The 15,419-nt window shown below is 42.9% G+C and overlaps 1 protein-coding gene across 3 annotated transcripts in view; it reads left to right on the top strand.

Moving 5' to 3' along the window:
* Positions 1-15,419, top strand: part of STK39 (serine/threonine kinase 39) — a 271,016-nt gene that overhangs the window by 145,320 nt on the left and 110,277 nt on the right. For 2 of the 3 annotated variants that reach the window (XM_053918750.2, XM_024579873.4), the window contains exons 11-14: positions 7,795-7,917; positions 8,015-8,044; positions 12,726-12,788; positions 14,511-14,578. In XM_053918750.2, the coding sequence (XP_053774725.1) occupies positions 7,795-7,917; positions 8,015-8,044; positions 12,726-12,788; positions 14,511-14,578 (284 nt within the window). The remainder of the gene's footprint in view (positions 1-7,794; positions 7,918-8,014; positions 8,045-12,725; positions 12,789-14,510; positions 14,579-15,419) is intronic. The other variant, XM_053918751.2, reaches the window with a different exon arrangement.

Raw genomic sequence — 15,419 nt, 5'->3', positions numbered from 1 at the left:
GTTCTTGCCTTTTCTCAGGATGGAATAATTTATCCGCTTTGTCTGCCTGGTGAGCTCCTCCGGTCCGTCAGCGACCAGCGTCCACGCTGTCCTGCGTGGGTGCACAGGTGTTCTGCGGTCTCACAGCCCTCTCATCTTTCTTGTAGCCTTCACACTCCACTGACATCATTAGCTAAACGTCTGTTCGCCTCTCTGGATCTGAGCTATTCCAAGGTGTAGGCTTGCATTTTTTTAATTCGCCTTTTCTGTAGAACTTGTCACGTAGGTATTAAATAAAACTTCGTTGATTTAATGAATATGACTCAATGAAAAAATGACTGATTCTTTTAAAAGACTAAGGCTAGCTTTCTACCCTGAAGGAATTTACAGACTGGTATGTCATTCACTAACTGTGATACAGAGTAGAATGATGTAAAAAGGTGCAGGCAAAATACCAATTGAGAGAATGGCAAAAAGCCTTCTCTTTTTTAAAAAAAAATTATTTTATTGTTGTTCAATTAAAAAGCCTTCTTGATTAGAAGAAAAAAGATAAGTAGAGAATGTGGAAGGGCAGATCAGGCCAAGGTATGTATGTAATTCATGTTTAAAAAGGTAGAGTCTTGAAAGTATGTAATTTACACTCAGCTGGATTGTGGGGTATTTAAGAGAATGTGGTGGGAAAAACATCTTGAAAAGGTAATTTGGAGGTTGGGTGTAGAGGGACTTGAATACTAGGGTGTCTGGACTCATTCTGTAGGCAGCAGTGAAGTCGCGGTTGTTCTGAGAAAGTGCTGAGGTGGGACTAGCAGCACTATAAAGGAGAAAGGAGACGAGAGAGTAGAGGTCAGAAGGTTGATCGGCAGTTTGCGTGGGCAGGAGAGACATGACGTCAACCCTGAAGGGGACGTGACTAGCACGATGGAAGCTGAGGAAGTGAAATTTGCTGAATGAGTATGACGTTTGATGGGTTTGGGCTGTGAGAAAGATGGAATGTATCGAGAGAAGAGCACCTGTCGTGCCTTGAGTGTTTATTAGGTGCCAGGCGTCGTGTTAAGGACTTTATATGACTGTGCCCGTTGCCAAGATGACAGGTGGGAGAGTTTTGGAGGGTTTTTTTTAACCCAACATGGAATTTTATTTTAAGTGCTTCCTGCTTAAAATAATTTATAGGATTCTGTGCCTTGCTCAGGCAGCATTCTCTGAATACTACATGCAGACAGTGTCTACAGCCATGTGTGTGTCTAGGGGCACGCTCGGTAGAAGCAGTGCATTTGTGTGCTTCTGTTCCTCTGGGTTACAGGGTACAAACAGGAGTGTCAAACAGACCAGACTTCTCCGTCTTCTCCATTTCACTTTTCCCAAATATCCTACCAAATAATCAAGATTCCAAGTTGTTATCGGCAAAATGAATAATTCCTCAGTGACATTTATGCTTATTATTAGCTTATTACATTAATATTTACAGGAAGTTTGAGAACCTAATTTTATGCTTTAATTGACAAGGACCTATATTTCCATTTTGTGGAAAAACTATCAGGTGTAAAATTCTTAATCCCATTTGCAAAATTTATCTTGCCTTTCTAATTATAAAGGGAATTTGAAAATAATGTGATACTTTTCCAAATCTAAAGATTAGAAAAAAAGTTTTCTGGCCAGTGCAAATGTATGAACACTCAGGAACACAGATAACATATCTACTTATAATAACTCATTAGTATAATTATGTATGATGACATTAAATTACGTCCATACAGAGCATTGTTTTCAGAAATACACTGGCAGTTTTTCTGTCTTACGCTGTGTGAGGCGGTGTGACTTGGGCCCTTGACTTGCAGTGGGGCATCAGCAGACCCGGTTTCCGGGTCATCCGAGCAGTTTTTCAGAAGACACCCTTTTCATTTTCATCGAGAACATATAGCACCGCGCTTCTTTATGATGCTTCTATAAGACGTGTTATCCAAGCCATATGTATCCACCTGAGTGATGTTAATATTGTCCCCCCTCCCCAGCGCTCATGTTGGTGTGTGTTGGGTACATAAAAATCAATTAGTGTGTCACTTTTAAAGGTGAAGTTTGAGAGGCTTGTACAATAAAATTGAGATATTTGCCATTGTAAAGTACTTATTCCCCGGAATAACTGCTAAATCCACGTTAGATGTGTTTGTCAGATTTTGAGAGTTTTATCGTCGGTGGGGTGCTGGTGAACACTGGCGCTTGGGCGGGGGTGGGGAGTACAGCGTGTTCTCGTTTTCGTTGTGTTAGTGCTTCTGCTCTGGCCAACTGTAAGTGCCTAGAGTGAAGTCACCTGTCTGGCAAACTTTCTGAAATTTCACCAGTGGGTTCCCCTGAGCCAGTGTGAGGCGCCTCCAGCATGAAGGTGTTGATTAACATAGAGCACAGTGGAGCAGTGTCAGAATGAGGCTGGGGGTGGAGCCTTAACTAATGGGCTGGAGATGGCCCTCTGGAATTGGGTCAGTTGTTCATATCCAAAAGAGCATTTGGAGAGCGCTAAAATGAAGTTTCTAAAGTCGGCAGCTTACAGCGAGCCTGGAGAATGTGTGCTCGCCCAGGAAGATAGTGTGTAGTGAGCTACGGGCACGCAGTGTCCTGAGAGCAGCCAGGTGTGTGGTACAGACAGAACGGAGAACAGCAAGAGATGGGGAAGGATGAGAAGCACAAGGAGAAAGTTATGAACACAGGTTTAGAGAGAGCGTGAAGTGAAAGAATGAGATTCAGCTGTGTCTACACGGGAGCATTGTGGCAACAGAAGAGCCTGGGGAATGAATGAGAGAGAGAAGGTGAACATTTTGGAAAATAGATGTAGAGGATCCAGGGCCAGCCTGTCAGTGTCCTGGAGAAATAAATGAGTAGATAAATGAGGAGGAGGAATCCAGTTTCCTTACATGAAGGAGGGAAAGAGGCTAAGAGCAGGGAGAGTGTGAAGAAGCTTGTTAGGAATAGGAGGGTGGGCTAAAGCTGGTGCTCTCTGGGTGGCATGCAAAGGCATTCGGAGTGATCGGGGCTGGGGGAGTCGGGGCTCTCCGGTGAGTAACAGAGGCAGAGGCTGGCAGTGGAGGGCTGCGGTCAGACCCCTGGTCTCACTGCCTGGCACTGTCTCTCCCAGCTGTATGAACTTGAGTTCAAATGAGCCACACCTGTTTTCCCTCTGAAAAATGGGGTATGAGATGATTGTCAGCTCATAGGGAAGCCAGTACATTTAAAGTGCTCAGAGTGTGTTTAACTATCATCATATTGACCACAGCGGGCATTGTGGGCGGAGGGGAGGAATAGGGTACCAATGAGCAAAAGTATTGTCTAACCCAGTGTGTATCACACCTGCATGAGAATGAGTCACCTGGGGGGTCTCGCTAAAAGAAAGATTCGGATTTAGTGGGACTGGGGTGGGTGGGGCCCACGACGCTGTTGCTGCTGGTCCCAGGACCACCCTTGGGGTGGCAGGGTTGTCGCAGTATTAGTGCCCTGGCTAGGAGGGGCCAGTGGCCACCTGTAACAGCACGAGGCAGCATGGCTGTTCTCCGCTCATTCGGGAATACAGACGGGTTCCCCGCTGAGCCTGCGGCTTTCCTCCCAGGTGTAGATTGGACAGGCGAGGGCACGGGGGCGTGGGGTACTAATAAGTGCAGCATCAGGAGAGTCAGCTGTGAGCTCCAGACCTTATGTGATGGGCGTGAAGCCAGCAGGGACTGAGGGGAGAGGCGGGAGAGGACCGAGAGCTGCAGAGCACGGTGAGGCCAGGCAGTAGTGTGGGACGGAGGGTCAGAGAGGTGGTGGTCACAGGACAATGTCAGAGTGTAAGGCATGGGAGTAGTGAAATGTTTTTACTGCTGAAACCTCACAGGTCTAATTTCATTTTTAAATTTTTGATGATTTAGAAACCTTTTTGTTTGCTTGGCAGTGAGTGCCTCGAGCACATTATGAACAGCAGTGGATCAGAGCCATGCCTCACACTTCCAGCCAGTAGGATGCCTGACCAGAGGGGAGTGACTGGGTGTTTTCTGCCATGGCCAGTCCGTCCTGGGTGGGCAGACCTGAGATGGGTGGGTGTCCTGGGTCACTCGGGTCGGGCTGCAGTCAGGCATGAGGTCTGTCCAACCAGTGGAGAAGTGGGGTGCAGGGTTCCCAGTGATGGGGACATCATTCCAAGGACATTCGAAAATCCCACCTCCAGGGAGAAGTTACTGTGGCAGTGGAAGCTGCCGGTGGATGCTTTGGAGTGGGGGGTGGGGACACGCATGATTGGACAGATGCTATAAATTTTCGTCAGTGTGTCTTTGTTTTCTGCCTCCTGGAGTCAGCAGTATCTTCTTTAAAGAGACAACAGAGGAATCACGTTTGTCCCTTGTTTAGAGTGTATTAGAGAAACACTTCAGTGTCTAACACGTAACACCCTGTATACTTAGTTCATCCGATGGCTGTCTCATATTCTCCTTCTTATCCTTCTTCCTGTCCTGTGGTCCAGGGTCAGGGCCGGGTGGCAACCAGAGCCAAGGGGTAGAGATCCTGGGTCCTGATATTTACAGAAAGCTCCTCTTCAGAGGGGCACCATTGGGAACACTAGTCAGACCCCTCCGGTGACTGTTCGCCTAGTTGCTGCCAGTCCCTCGCTCTGGCTGCTGCCCCCTAGTTCTGCCTGTGACATCTGACCCTGCGGCCACCAGCCAGCCAACCCCGCGTTCCTCTATCTGTCTGGGCCTGACTTCTTTTCTTGGGAGAGTCAGGACTTTGGTTCATTTTTTTAGTAGTTTTTCATAAAGAGGCTGTTTCAAGAAAGAGAAGAAAATAGTGCTGTTTTAAGATATAAATGGACCTGCTCAGTTGTAGCGTACGTCCAGCCTTGGGAATAAATGTCACTGCATGTAAAACTTCTCCAGCCTCACTGTTGCCATCTGTGGCCTGAGGAGTTTGTGGGTTTATGAGCGTCTCTAGCTGCCACTGGCGTTGAGCTCATTTCTCTGAGAATCACTGGATTATATTTTTAAACCTGCAGCAGAGAAAAAAAATTCATTCTACCACCTCTTTCTTGGCTTTATTAAGTGAGTAAATCATTTACTAGAATAAAGAGCAAAAATGCAGAGTGCTGAGAATGAAAACCTCTGTTCTCTTCAGGGTAGGGATTGGAAAGAAAAGCAGCGTTTACACATCTTGTTTTGAAGTTTTTATTCTGTAGAATGTTCTTCAGTTCCTAAATAAGAAGCCTGTTTGTTAAACTATGTGAAACTGAGTTGCCGGGGCTCTGTAAGGTGGGCTTTGTTTCCTTCCTCTGTACAAACTCTCTGCAAGGATGTAACTTTGTGAAATTGCTTTCTGGCCTCCTCAGTAGAGGTCAATGTCACCTAAATTCACAGTGAAGACTGGGTGTCAAATTGTGCAGCAAGTTTTTCCCTTCCAGTCAACTGAGAGGACATTCTTAACAAATACGCATTCTTCTTCTTGCTGTTGTTATACCAGTATTTCTTGCTACATAGATTTTTTTAATGTTCTTTGTCTTAATTTCTACATATATTTGTCAGCCAATATTTATTACTTAAAAGTCCATTATCCCTTTGTTTTTCAGTGTTTGAGCCTGTTGTCCTAGACACTTTGCTTTATCTTTCTCCAACAGAATAAAATCAGGAGGGAGACGGCCAGGGTTCTAAAGCAACAGAGAAATAGAAGATGGCCATTATATTGTCTGCAGTCGGACCCTGCTTGTGGAAATGGAACTGACAGGTCTTATACTCCCAGTGAGAGGAGAGGAACGTAAACTAACTTTGCTGCGGTGTGAGGCTGCAGTATCTTTGCGTATTTTCAGAAAGAGGCAGATTTCGGTAGTGTGATCTTGTACATGAGTACGTGAACGCTAATTCACCAGCCGCGGTTCCGTTAACAACTCCAGGAAAAGTAGCTTTACTCCGTTTCTAAAACAATTTTACATGTTTCCTCCCGGTTTAATTTGTTTTGTAATAAACGTGGCCTTAAATTCTTTCTTTTAGATGTAGTCATTCACAGATTTTCCTCTCTGCTGCTATCATGATTAGTGTTGTTAAGAAAATAATTTTATTGTACGTCAACAGAAAATTTTCTCTTCTCCTATCCATTTCTTTCTGGCTTTAAAATGAACAATCTGTTCCGAACACACTGAAGTGCATTTCAGCATTTTTTCTACCGTACTTTGCCAGGCTCTGTAAGCACCATTAAAATCACAATCGTTAGGTCTTTTCAGTGACTCAAAATGCAAGTGGAAAAAATAACTTATGCCAAGCACAGAAAGGGTTTTACTAAGTGCTAAGTGTTTCGAAGGAGAATTAGTTAAAACAATTTTTTTTGGAGTGGAGAAAAAGCTTTTTATGCCTTTTCCTCCTTAAATTGAGCGTAACTGTTTGCAGTTATGAGTAAGAACTTTTTTACTTGTCTTTTAACTTTCCACGTTGGGGCTCACATCTTCAAGACGAGTGGTTAGGCTTACCGTCGACACAGGTTCCACGTGGCGGTGCCTTAAACTCAGGCCCGGACCCTCAGCCGTCACTGTTACGACCTCCCATTGGTCGGACACCTGTGTGTAAATGCTTACTTGACGTGGAAGTTCTGTGGTGTTTCCCTCGGGATTAATGGAGCTCCTGCGTCATAACTCAGTTTCTTTTATGAAAAGTAGCCTTTCTTCACAATCACAGTCTTTCAAAATCTTCACAGGCCATTTTTAGACTTCTTTTTCGCAGTTATCATTCAGTGGCATAAGAAGACTCTCGTATTTGAATGGAAATCTGGAAGCTTTCTTTCTTGCCTGAATTTTGCTTTTGTAGCTGAGGTCTTGGGTCAATTTCTGGGCCTTTGCTTTTTCTATCTGTAAAGGGGAGGGGTTGGACTAGGTCGTCTCCAAGGTCCCTTTCCACTTGAAGTTTCTCTGAACCAGTGGGTCACTCACTGTTACGTTCACATCATGTCCATCTGGTACGTTGCTTTGTTTAATTATGTCTCAGTCAAATTTTTTTTAAGGCAAATGACTTTGGTCAGAAGTTCATCTTTCTCAGTCATCCTATCCTTTTAAAAATTTTGCTTTTTCAACCAAAAAGATGTTTGGAAAGCATGCCCCATGGATGACATCTCTACCCTAGGTAAAAAAAAATTTTTGAAATAATTGCAGAAGATGGATTATAATCTCTTTAGCTTATCTGGTATGGCCGTTTGTTATCTTGCGATGTCCTAGCAGTCTCACAAGTCTCAGGGTGTGCTAAAGGCGTGTTGAGAACGGTCCGATGCTGTTTCGTTTTGCTCTGATTAGAATCCTGGAAAAACAAGCATGATGTCAGGCTCGGAAAAAGAGTAACAACAGGAAGGGTATTTGCTCCTCTGACTTAGGTTTAGATTGCCGATACTTCTTGTCCAGTATGCTTCATTAAGCTGCCTGACCCCCTGCCTTCTCTCCGTCAGCAGCCTGTTGCTTGAATGCCTTTCCTCAGGCACTTTTGAAGCTTACCGCATGACCTTTCATGTGTAGTAGTTAATAATGTGTTAACTGAAGCAAAAGCTAAAGATGAACTTGATCCTTAATGGCTGGTGCGTGTGATATTGCAAAATATTTTGTTCTGCACGCGTACAGCAAAGCACTTCCAGAACATAGCATCTTTGGAAAGAGGATGAGTGTGGGAGTCTGGAGGCGCTGTCATGTGCCTGGGTATCAACTGCGAGTGATCCTGGATCCATAACCACCTAAGTCATTTTCAGGCTGGACGTGTGCTGTGTAACCCAAGTAGCAGCACTAGTGAGCGCTGTTCATATTCAGCTGGTGAAGAATTGGGTTTTTTCCCCCCTGTTCAGGTGAGAAGAGTTCCTGGGTCAAGCGGTCACCTTCATAAAACCGAAGACGGCGACTGGGAGTGGAGCGACGATGAGATGGACGAGAAAAGTGAAGAAGGGAAAGCGGCTTTTTCCCAAGAAAAGGTAAATGGCACTGATGATGACTAGCCTGCCTGCGTAAATTTTATTTTGTGGTATTCTTGCGTGTGTATATATTAATGGACACCTAATTATTTTACAGTCACGAAGAGTAAAAGAAGAAAATTCAGAGGTGAGTGGTGGTTATTAATTGATTTTTAAGGGGTTTTTTTTTGCCACTTCATTCCCCACTGCCTCCACAGTGTCAGAGTGGGGTCCATTTGAGGAAGAGGCTTCAGAATACTGTTCTCATGCAGTAGTTGAAAAAAAGAAAATGGACACAGATTTTGCAGGTCCCAATTCTGTCCGAGTTGCTTTCGACCTGTATAAATTGGGGCAGGTTGCATCACTCTCTCGGCCTCAGTTTCGTCCTGCTTCAGAAGGGGGTGCTCGCAGTGCTTCTGACGTTGCCGTTAGGGTTGAGAAAGCACCTGCAGAAAGCACTCGGTGGAGTCCTTAGTGCAGAGTAGCAGTAACACTATCTTAACCCCTGGTATTCCCGTCATTCAGAAAACATAGTAGGCATACAGGAAAACTTTCTTTCAGGTTTACAGTTTTCAATAAAGCAAGATATTAAAATGGTTAGCAGCTCTAAGCTGACTCTCTTGGTCTTGATTTTTAAATCTGCTGGGTGACTAAGTAGGCAAGGGACACTCTTTTACCAGCTTCCCTTTGAGACCTGGTCATCTTTTCATTAATTTTACTTCCTCCCTCTACTTAATTATCCTAATGCCTAATGATGACTATAGTTCAAAAGACTTGCTATTTCTCCTAGAGGAAATTTGAGCTCATTTAAGTGGCTCCAAATAGTTTGCAGACCTAGTCATTAATGTGTACCTTGACAAATCCTCATTAAGGAAACAAGAGTTTGGGTTATAAATGAATCCATCTTAACTTTTTTTTTAAATTAGCAGACACTTTCTTTTGATTAAATGGAGTAAATCTTATTCCTCTTTAAGTGGCAGTAGCCAGCTGGACCTTCTGAGAAGACAGCATCAGAGCCACAAGCCACTCCTTTCCCCACTACTGTCCCCTCCCTCTGTCTTCTCTTCGTCCTCGTGCCACACGGATAGGCCTTTTCCAGTGACTTTTCAGTCTGCCCACCTCCCATGAGTAACCCTCTTTCAAATCACGCTTCCTTCTGTCTTACCAATTTGTCTTTCCATTCTATCCATGAAATGCGAGCTTTGGTCACGGAGGGTCCCCATGAGCTAGGAACGATGGTGAGGAGCTCCACAGCAGGACGCGCTGACCGCACAGATGCGCTGGGCATTCGGAATGGCCAGGCACCATGAGCTCTGCCCTCTTTTCACCCTCTTCCCTACTTTATCTAGAGTAAAGTGGAGAGTCAAGGTGTTCATCTAGTCCAAAGAGCGTTTCTAATTCAAGTTCTCAGTTCCGCTTAGAAACAGAATAAAACAACGTGATTCAAGTAGCACCACAGACCCAAAAGCATTTATTACTGGTTCACAACAGTGTATCTATGTTGGATAATATTCACTGAGTCCTTCCTTACTAGTTCAGACTGGGGATTTGTTCATTTTATTGCGGCAATATCTTACGAAGTGCTTGTCAAAATTGCCCTTAACGAATGTGTTATTTGGATATTAACAGTATCTTTTTGGCAAAAATAGCTTCTGCATAGACAGGAAAGAGTCATATATATGTATGCATGTTGGGGTGGGGAGGGTCTCAACAACAGAAATTAATTTTCTCACGGTTGTGGAGGCTGTAAGTTCAAGATCAAGTTGTTGGCAGGTTTGGTTTCTTCTGAGGCCTCTTTGCTTGGCTCGCAGACAGTTGTCTTCTCACTGTGTCCTTACAAGATCTTTCCTCTGTAAGTGCTAAAAAAAATAATAGTAATAAAATAAAAATAGGACCTTTAGGGTGGGCCCAAATCAAATCTGACTGGTGTTCTGATAGGAGAAGGACCCCTGGACACACGAGACCCCAGGGACGTGCACACAGGGGCACACTGCCGAATTCTGTTCGAGTCTAGGTGTCCGTAGTCGTGCCGATGTTCTGTTTCCCAGCTCTGAGATTTTATGCTGAGGAGGAAGTACTTTTCATGTGGATTTAGGTTGAGTTACTGTTACTAGAGGTCAGTCACAATGAGAAAGCTTATGTTCCTCCAGTGAGTACCATGCTGATTATTAAAACTGCCTTTAGCTTAAAAATTTTTTTCACAACATGGTGTTTTCCAAATGCCTATTAGCTCTCATGTTTGTGTGTGCATATATATATGTTTATATATAAATATACATTTATATTTATATAGGTATATAAATATAAATATAAATTTCATATAAGTATAAATTTATATATTAAATATATAAATATACACATATGTGCATATGTGTGAAAAATTATATAGAATTTAATATAAATTTATATATTAAATATATAAATACACATATAAATATATAAACATATATATATTTGTAGATGGAGGGAAATACTTGATTTCTCCCTCCCAATTTTTTTACTTAGCCTTTGAAATCTGAGACAGCTTCAACTTAACACTTTTATGATATCACCCATTAAAAAGGTATTCTTAATGCAGGTGATTGGCTTTCTGACTAGTTGTCATAAAACTTAGATTTTGATCAGAAATCTCCTGTAGATTTGAAAATCTTACTTTGGAGTAATTTTAGATACACGGAGAAGCTGCAAAGGCGCAGCACACGGTTTCCGTACCCACCTCACCCAGGCCCTCCGTGGCATCAGTTCCGTCGGAGCCCTGGTGCGCTGGTCACAGCTGAGAAACCGGTGGTGCTGCGTCACTGTCACCTCTGCCATTCCTGCCCGTCTCATTTGTATGGCATTACTTTGCCCACTGACATCCTTTCCCTGTTCCTGGACCCACTCCAGGATGACAGATTGCATTTAGCCACAGTAATTTTTAAAATAGAAAAAGAGAAGATCAGGCAGAGCTCTATGAAAAATTAGAAGGCAGATGTTGTCCCTTCTCCCCTCCATTCCAGGAGGTTTTTCTCCTTTCGCCCAGTCCTGGAGGCCTATTTCCAGGGCGGTGTCCAATATTAATCTGTTATTTTTCTTTCCCCCTCCTGTAAAAATACCATTGTCTCAGATGTTCTTCATATAAGCAAATTGTTTAACTGCCAAAAAATTCCAATAGACAAATTTATGTTATACTGTCGATGAAAGGTGGCTGTTTATGTATTAGCTTTCTTATAAGTTTTTACATGTGAAAATGTGTGCCCAAAGACATGCCCTAAACAGGTAGAATGGAGCTTAGAATGGTGAGATTCGGGGGATTACAGTTGGGTTGTCGAGGAAGATGTTTTGTGTAGGAAGGCTCCCCCCTCGCCACTCCCGTGTGTCTCTGCACATATTGTTCATGGACCAGTGAGAGCTTGAGGCTGATCCCTTCATTGCATGTGTGGTTATATCTACTCAGTGAGTGAGGTTACGGAGTGCACGAGGTTCTAGCCCCCGGTCCAGTTAACGGTCTCTCCTTCCTGATGATCGCCCAGGAATAAGGGGGCTTCTCAGGGGAAAGCGAAGTTGTCCCCTCTAATAAATGCCATTAAGGTTTTTCAGATTACAGTGGTTCTTTGCCTAAAGGTGGGATATTCTGGAAATGCTGATGTGGTTTTTTTTTTTTTTGAAGTATCTCAAACCTAAAGTAAGACCATGGACTCAGCCTGAAAAATTCCTTACGAGAAGTCGTTTGGTGTAGGCCCAGGTCCTCTGGCTGGCTAAAGAAGACAGGTCGTTTGTTCTTCTAATGTAGTCATTTCCACCAACAGTTTTGTATGAAAATCGTTTTAAATGTGGGAACATTAAAAGTGTGTTACAGTGAACGTCCACATACCTGTCACCTGGACCCTGCCGTTACTACATTTGCTTTATCACAGGCACATATATCTATCCATCCATCACGCGATCCTCATTTTGTGATGCATTTCAGAGTAAATCGCAGACATCCATGCTCTTCCCCCTATTACTTCATTACTAACGTAGTTATTTTTGAGGAAACACAGAGACTAAGAATTTTATGCCCTTAACCTTTAGAAAACTCTTGGTACAAAGAATTTCTGATGACTTCTGATTATTTCAGAATTGATAGTGAGTTTAGAAATGGGAACTCCTTTTTATTTATTTTTTTTTCATTGGTGTTCCTTTTTGAGTGTTTATGTCTTTCAATTTTTTATTCAGGGCAGAGTTCACAAAAGTAGGGTTTGAGGCCAAAATATTTTGGGTATCACATTAGTGTTGGGTTTCCAAATTTGAGAGAAAAATATAACTTATCACTCTGGCATTTCTGTTTAAGAAAATGTTTTAAAAACCTAGCTACCCTTTTATATTTTTGAAATCCAGTGAATAAGTTGTTTAAAGTAATCATGAAAGGGGCAGGTTGTATCAGTCCTAACATCCTTTCATTGTTAGGAGGCCCTTAACCTGGGATGAAATCATGGGATAAGAAAAAATGGCCCTGGGACATCTTTCAGTTATGGAGTTCAAAATATCAAATCGCCCATGCCTTTCCCTTTAGCTCAGTGGTTCTGTGAAAGCCTAAGGATCAGCTGGGACACTTGTTAAAGATACAGCTGTCCCCCATCTCCATGAAATTCTAAACTCGTGTGGGTGGGGCGCAGGAATCTTTAATACGTGTCCTAGGTAGTTCCAGTGCAGAGAGTGAAAGGACAGAACGTTGGGGAATACTGCTTTAAAATTACTTAAATGATTTAAAATTTTTGTCTCTGCTAATTGGGACTGCATGTCCGCACACTGACCCTGACGTCTCATTTCGGTTTCCCTGAGTGCTGTAACGGTGGCTCTCTCAACAGGTTGCGGCGAATGCCAGCAGCATACCCGAGCAGATCCAGTCCCTTTCTGTGAAGGACTCTCAGGTATGTCTCTCCACCAGTCGTTTCTGTTCAAGACGCTTTATGAACAGAGTTTTTCTTAGGAAAACTCACACTTTGGAAAGATAGACAATATTGGGGTAGTACTTCCACATCAGGGTCTTATAAACTCTCTCTTTTAAATAGATACGGAGAAAAGAATAATGTCACTGGTGACCATGATTTTCAGGGCCTCCAACCTTTAAACGATGGGTTCAAGAGAGAGAATTGGTTACCAGGCTGCTTCTGCAATTGCAGGTGCTGTGTGAAATAAGAAGAGGAAACAAAATGACTCACCATTCTGTTAGATTCCAACCACAGAACACTGTAGTTAATTGATACTTTTCTTCTTTGTTCCTGGATGGATTTCTACAACCTGTTTTCATAATTCTTTTATCATTGAATTTCATGGGCCCATTGATCTCCACAACTTGCCCTGTAAAACTAATAGTTCAGTGACTGAAATACATGTATATGAAATGTTATATGATGGGTGATTTGTGCCACGAGCTGTGTTGGGTGCTGATGAAGGGTGAGGCGCAGTACAGGGAGGAACAAGGGATGTGGGGCCAGAGTGCAGGCACCCATGCAGCTTTGGTGTATAATTAACAGGCAGGCCCTCTGCTCTACCTTGGTTATACTGTCAAGCTTTGCTAACCTTAGGAATCATAAGTTTTTTGTCCCCAAATCTGCTTATTCCATTGAAATTCATTTCTATCCTACATGGTCTGTGTTTTATGAAACAGCTGTATACTGAGGAGGCAGAGTCTGATTTCATGGTTGCAGAAGCCTGTTTGAGGTCAGATATCTAGTCCTTGGCCCTTATTTTATAAGTAAAATACATCTGAGGAAGCAAAGATTTGCAGAGGTCACATGGCTCACCCGAGGTCACACAACTGGTCAGTGGCAGAGGCTGGGTTCAATTTGGGTCTTCACACTGTATCAGGCAACTCAGTAAAACACCTGGAGATAAACTGCAGGGATTGGTTGAATGATGAAAGGCAAGTTAGGAACAATAATGAGCCAGAAGGCAGAGAGAGTAAATAGGAAGAGAGATTAGGATAACTAGTGTTGTATATAACATGAGGTGGAAAACCTAGTTCAGAGAATGACTTTCCCAGAGTTACCTAGCTAATCAGTGGCAGAGCCAAGGCTTGACCTGAAATTCCTTATTTTCCTACTCAAGCAGGATGGTCTACTCCTGTCCAGTGATTCATAGGGGTAGGGATAGGCTATGTAGTGGAGGCATTCATGACTGATGGTCTGTATTCAAGGAAATAGGATCTGGGTGAGAAAGGCAGGAAAGCTGAACAGTGGCCTGATCTACTGGGTTCCACCTTCCTCTGCATCCTGAGGTTTAAGGTGCCCTAACAAATCTTTGTGCATCACCAAAGCCCGGTGGGGAACAGCCCATGGCTCTGGCCGCAAGGTGCCCGATTAGACAGCTAAGCCTTCTCCTTTGGACTTACTGAAACTTACACCAATTATTTAAAGGGCTCATCCTATGATGAGGCTTCCTGTTTGAAATACTAGTGTTCACAGTTGCGATGGGGATGAAGCATCGTTCCAACCTTCACACAGAGGTGTTATGTGGAAGTAAGACTAGCACATGGAAAGATGTAGTTTTCAAATTTCCAGAAAGAAAGGGTTATATGAATCAAGGGATGCCATGATTTTATTTGTTTGTTTCCTGAGTTTCTAACACTGTTTGCTATTTTGTCTTTAAAGGGCCTACCCAACGCTAGTGAGAACTATAGAGAATCTTCTTGTGCTGTGAACCTCGTTTTAAGATTAAGGTAAGCAATATGGTTGTTTGTTTTGCATTGTTTATCCTGTAGTACAATATTCTGATCTCCTTTATTAACTCTTCATAATATTAGCACAGAATGAAATTAACTTACTTGATTTCCCCAAAGAGCCCCTGTGTGCTGTATTCCCAGGACGAATTGCTCTCTTCTGGTTGCTTACTGAAGAAGCGCAAGGAAGAAAAGCACCACCTGAGTGTGTCTGCAGGCTCAGTGCACCCTTCATTACATTTTTTCCTTGCTTTCCATTCTTGGGTTTTTCCTTTTTCTTTTTTTACAGTGTGAGATCACAGTAAGAGATTTTCAATGAGTTTCCTTCACCCTGCAGCAGTCAGTCCCTGTCAGAGAGAAGCCATGCTTGTCCTACACGTTGCCTGTTCAGAGCATGTTTCAGGGCAGGTTGATCAGCCACTGCGGGGAAATGACAGATCTGTTTTGAAAGAAACCTCAGTCTTCTAGGAAAGGGATACAGAGTGCCTGACAGTGTAGTCTTTGAATCTAGTGAATGAAAGCTCTTTCTAGTTCAAGGATTTTTAAATTGTAAGGTCCATCTTGATGTATATTCTTTGTTAAGAACTTGGTATCTCAAAAGAAAAGAAATTAGCTTAAACTTACTTGTAAACAGCTTAATTTACCCGCTCAATGGGAGTACGGTTATGTTCTTAAAGTTGTTTTAAAGTAAGTTATGTGTTTCCTTTGACAATTAAACACATAAAGCACATGGCTAATGGACCGTTTTCAGAGATGTGGCTGTAGAAAGCAGTTCATTTTCAAGGTTAGTTTCCAGCCCTCTGAGTTACAATCTGTCAGGGCAGATTATCGTTGCCATAAT

This window comes from Desmodus rotundus, chromosome 2, assembly GCF_022682495.2.
Source record: "Desmodus rotundus isolate HL8 chromosome 2, HLdesRot8A.1, whole genome shotgun sequence".
In the NCBI taxonomy this organism is placed as follows: Eukaryota; Metazoa; Chordata; class Mammalia; order Chiroptera; family Phyllostomidae; genus Desmodus; species Desmodus rotundus.
The sequence above is the reverse complement of the archived record's forward strand: the minus strand, read 5'-3'. Positions and strand labels throughout refer to the sequence as shown.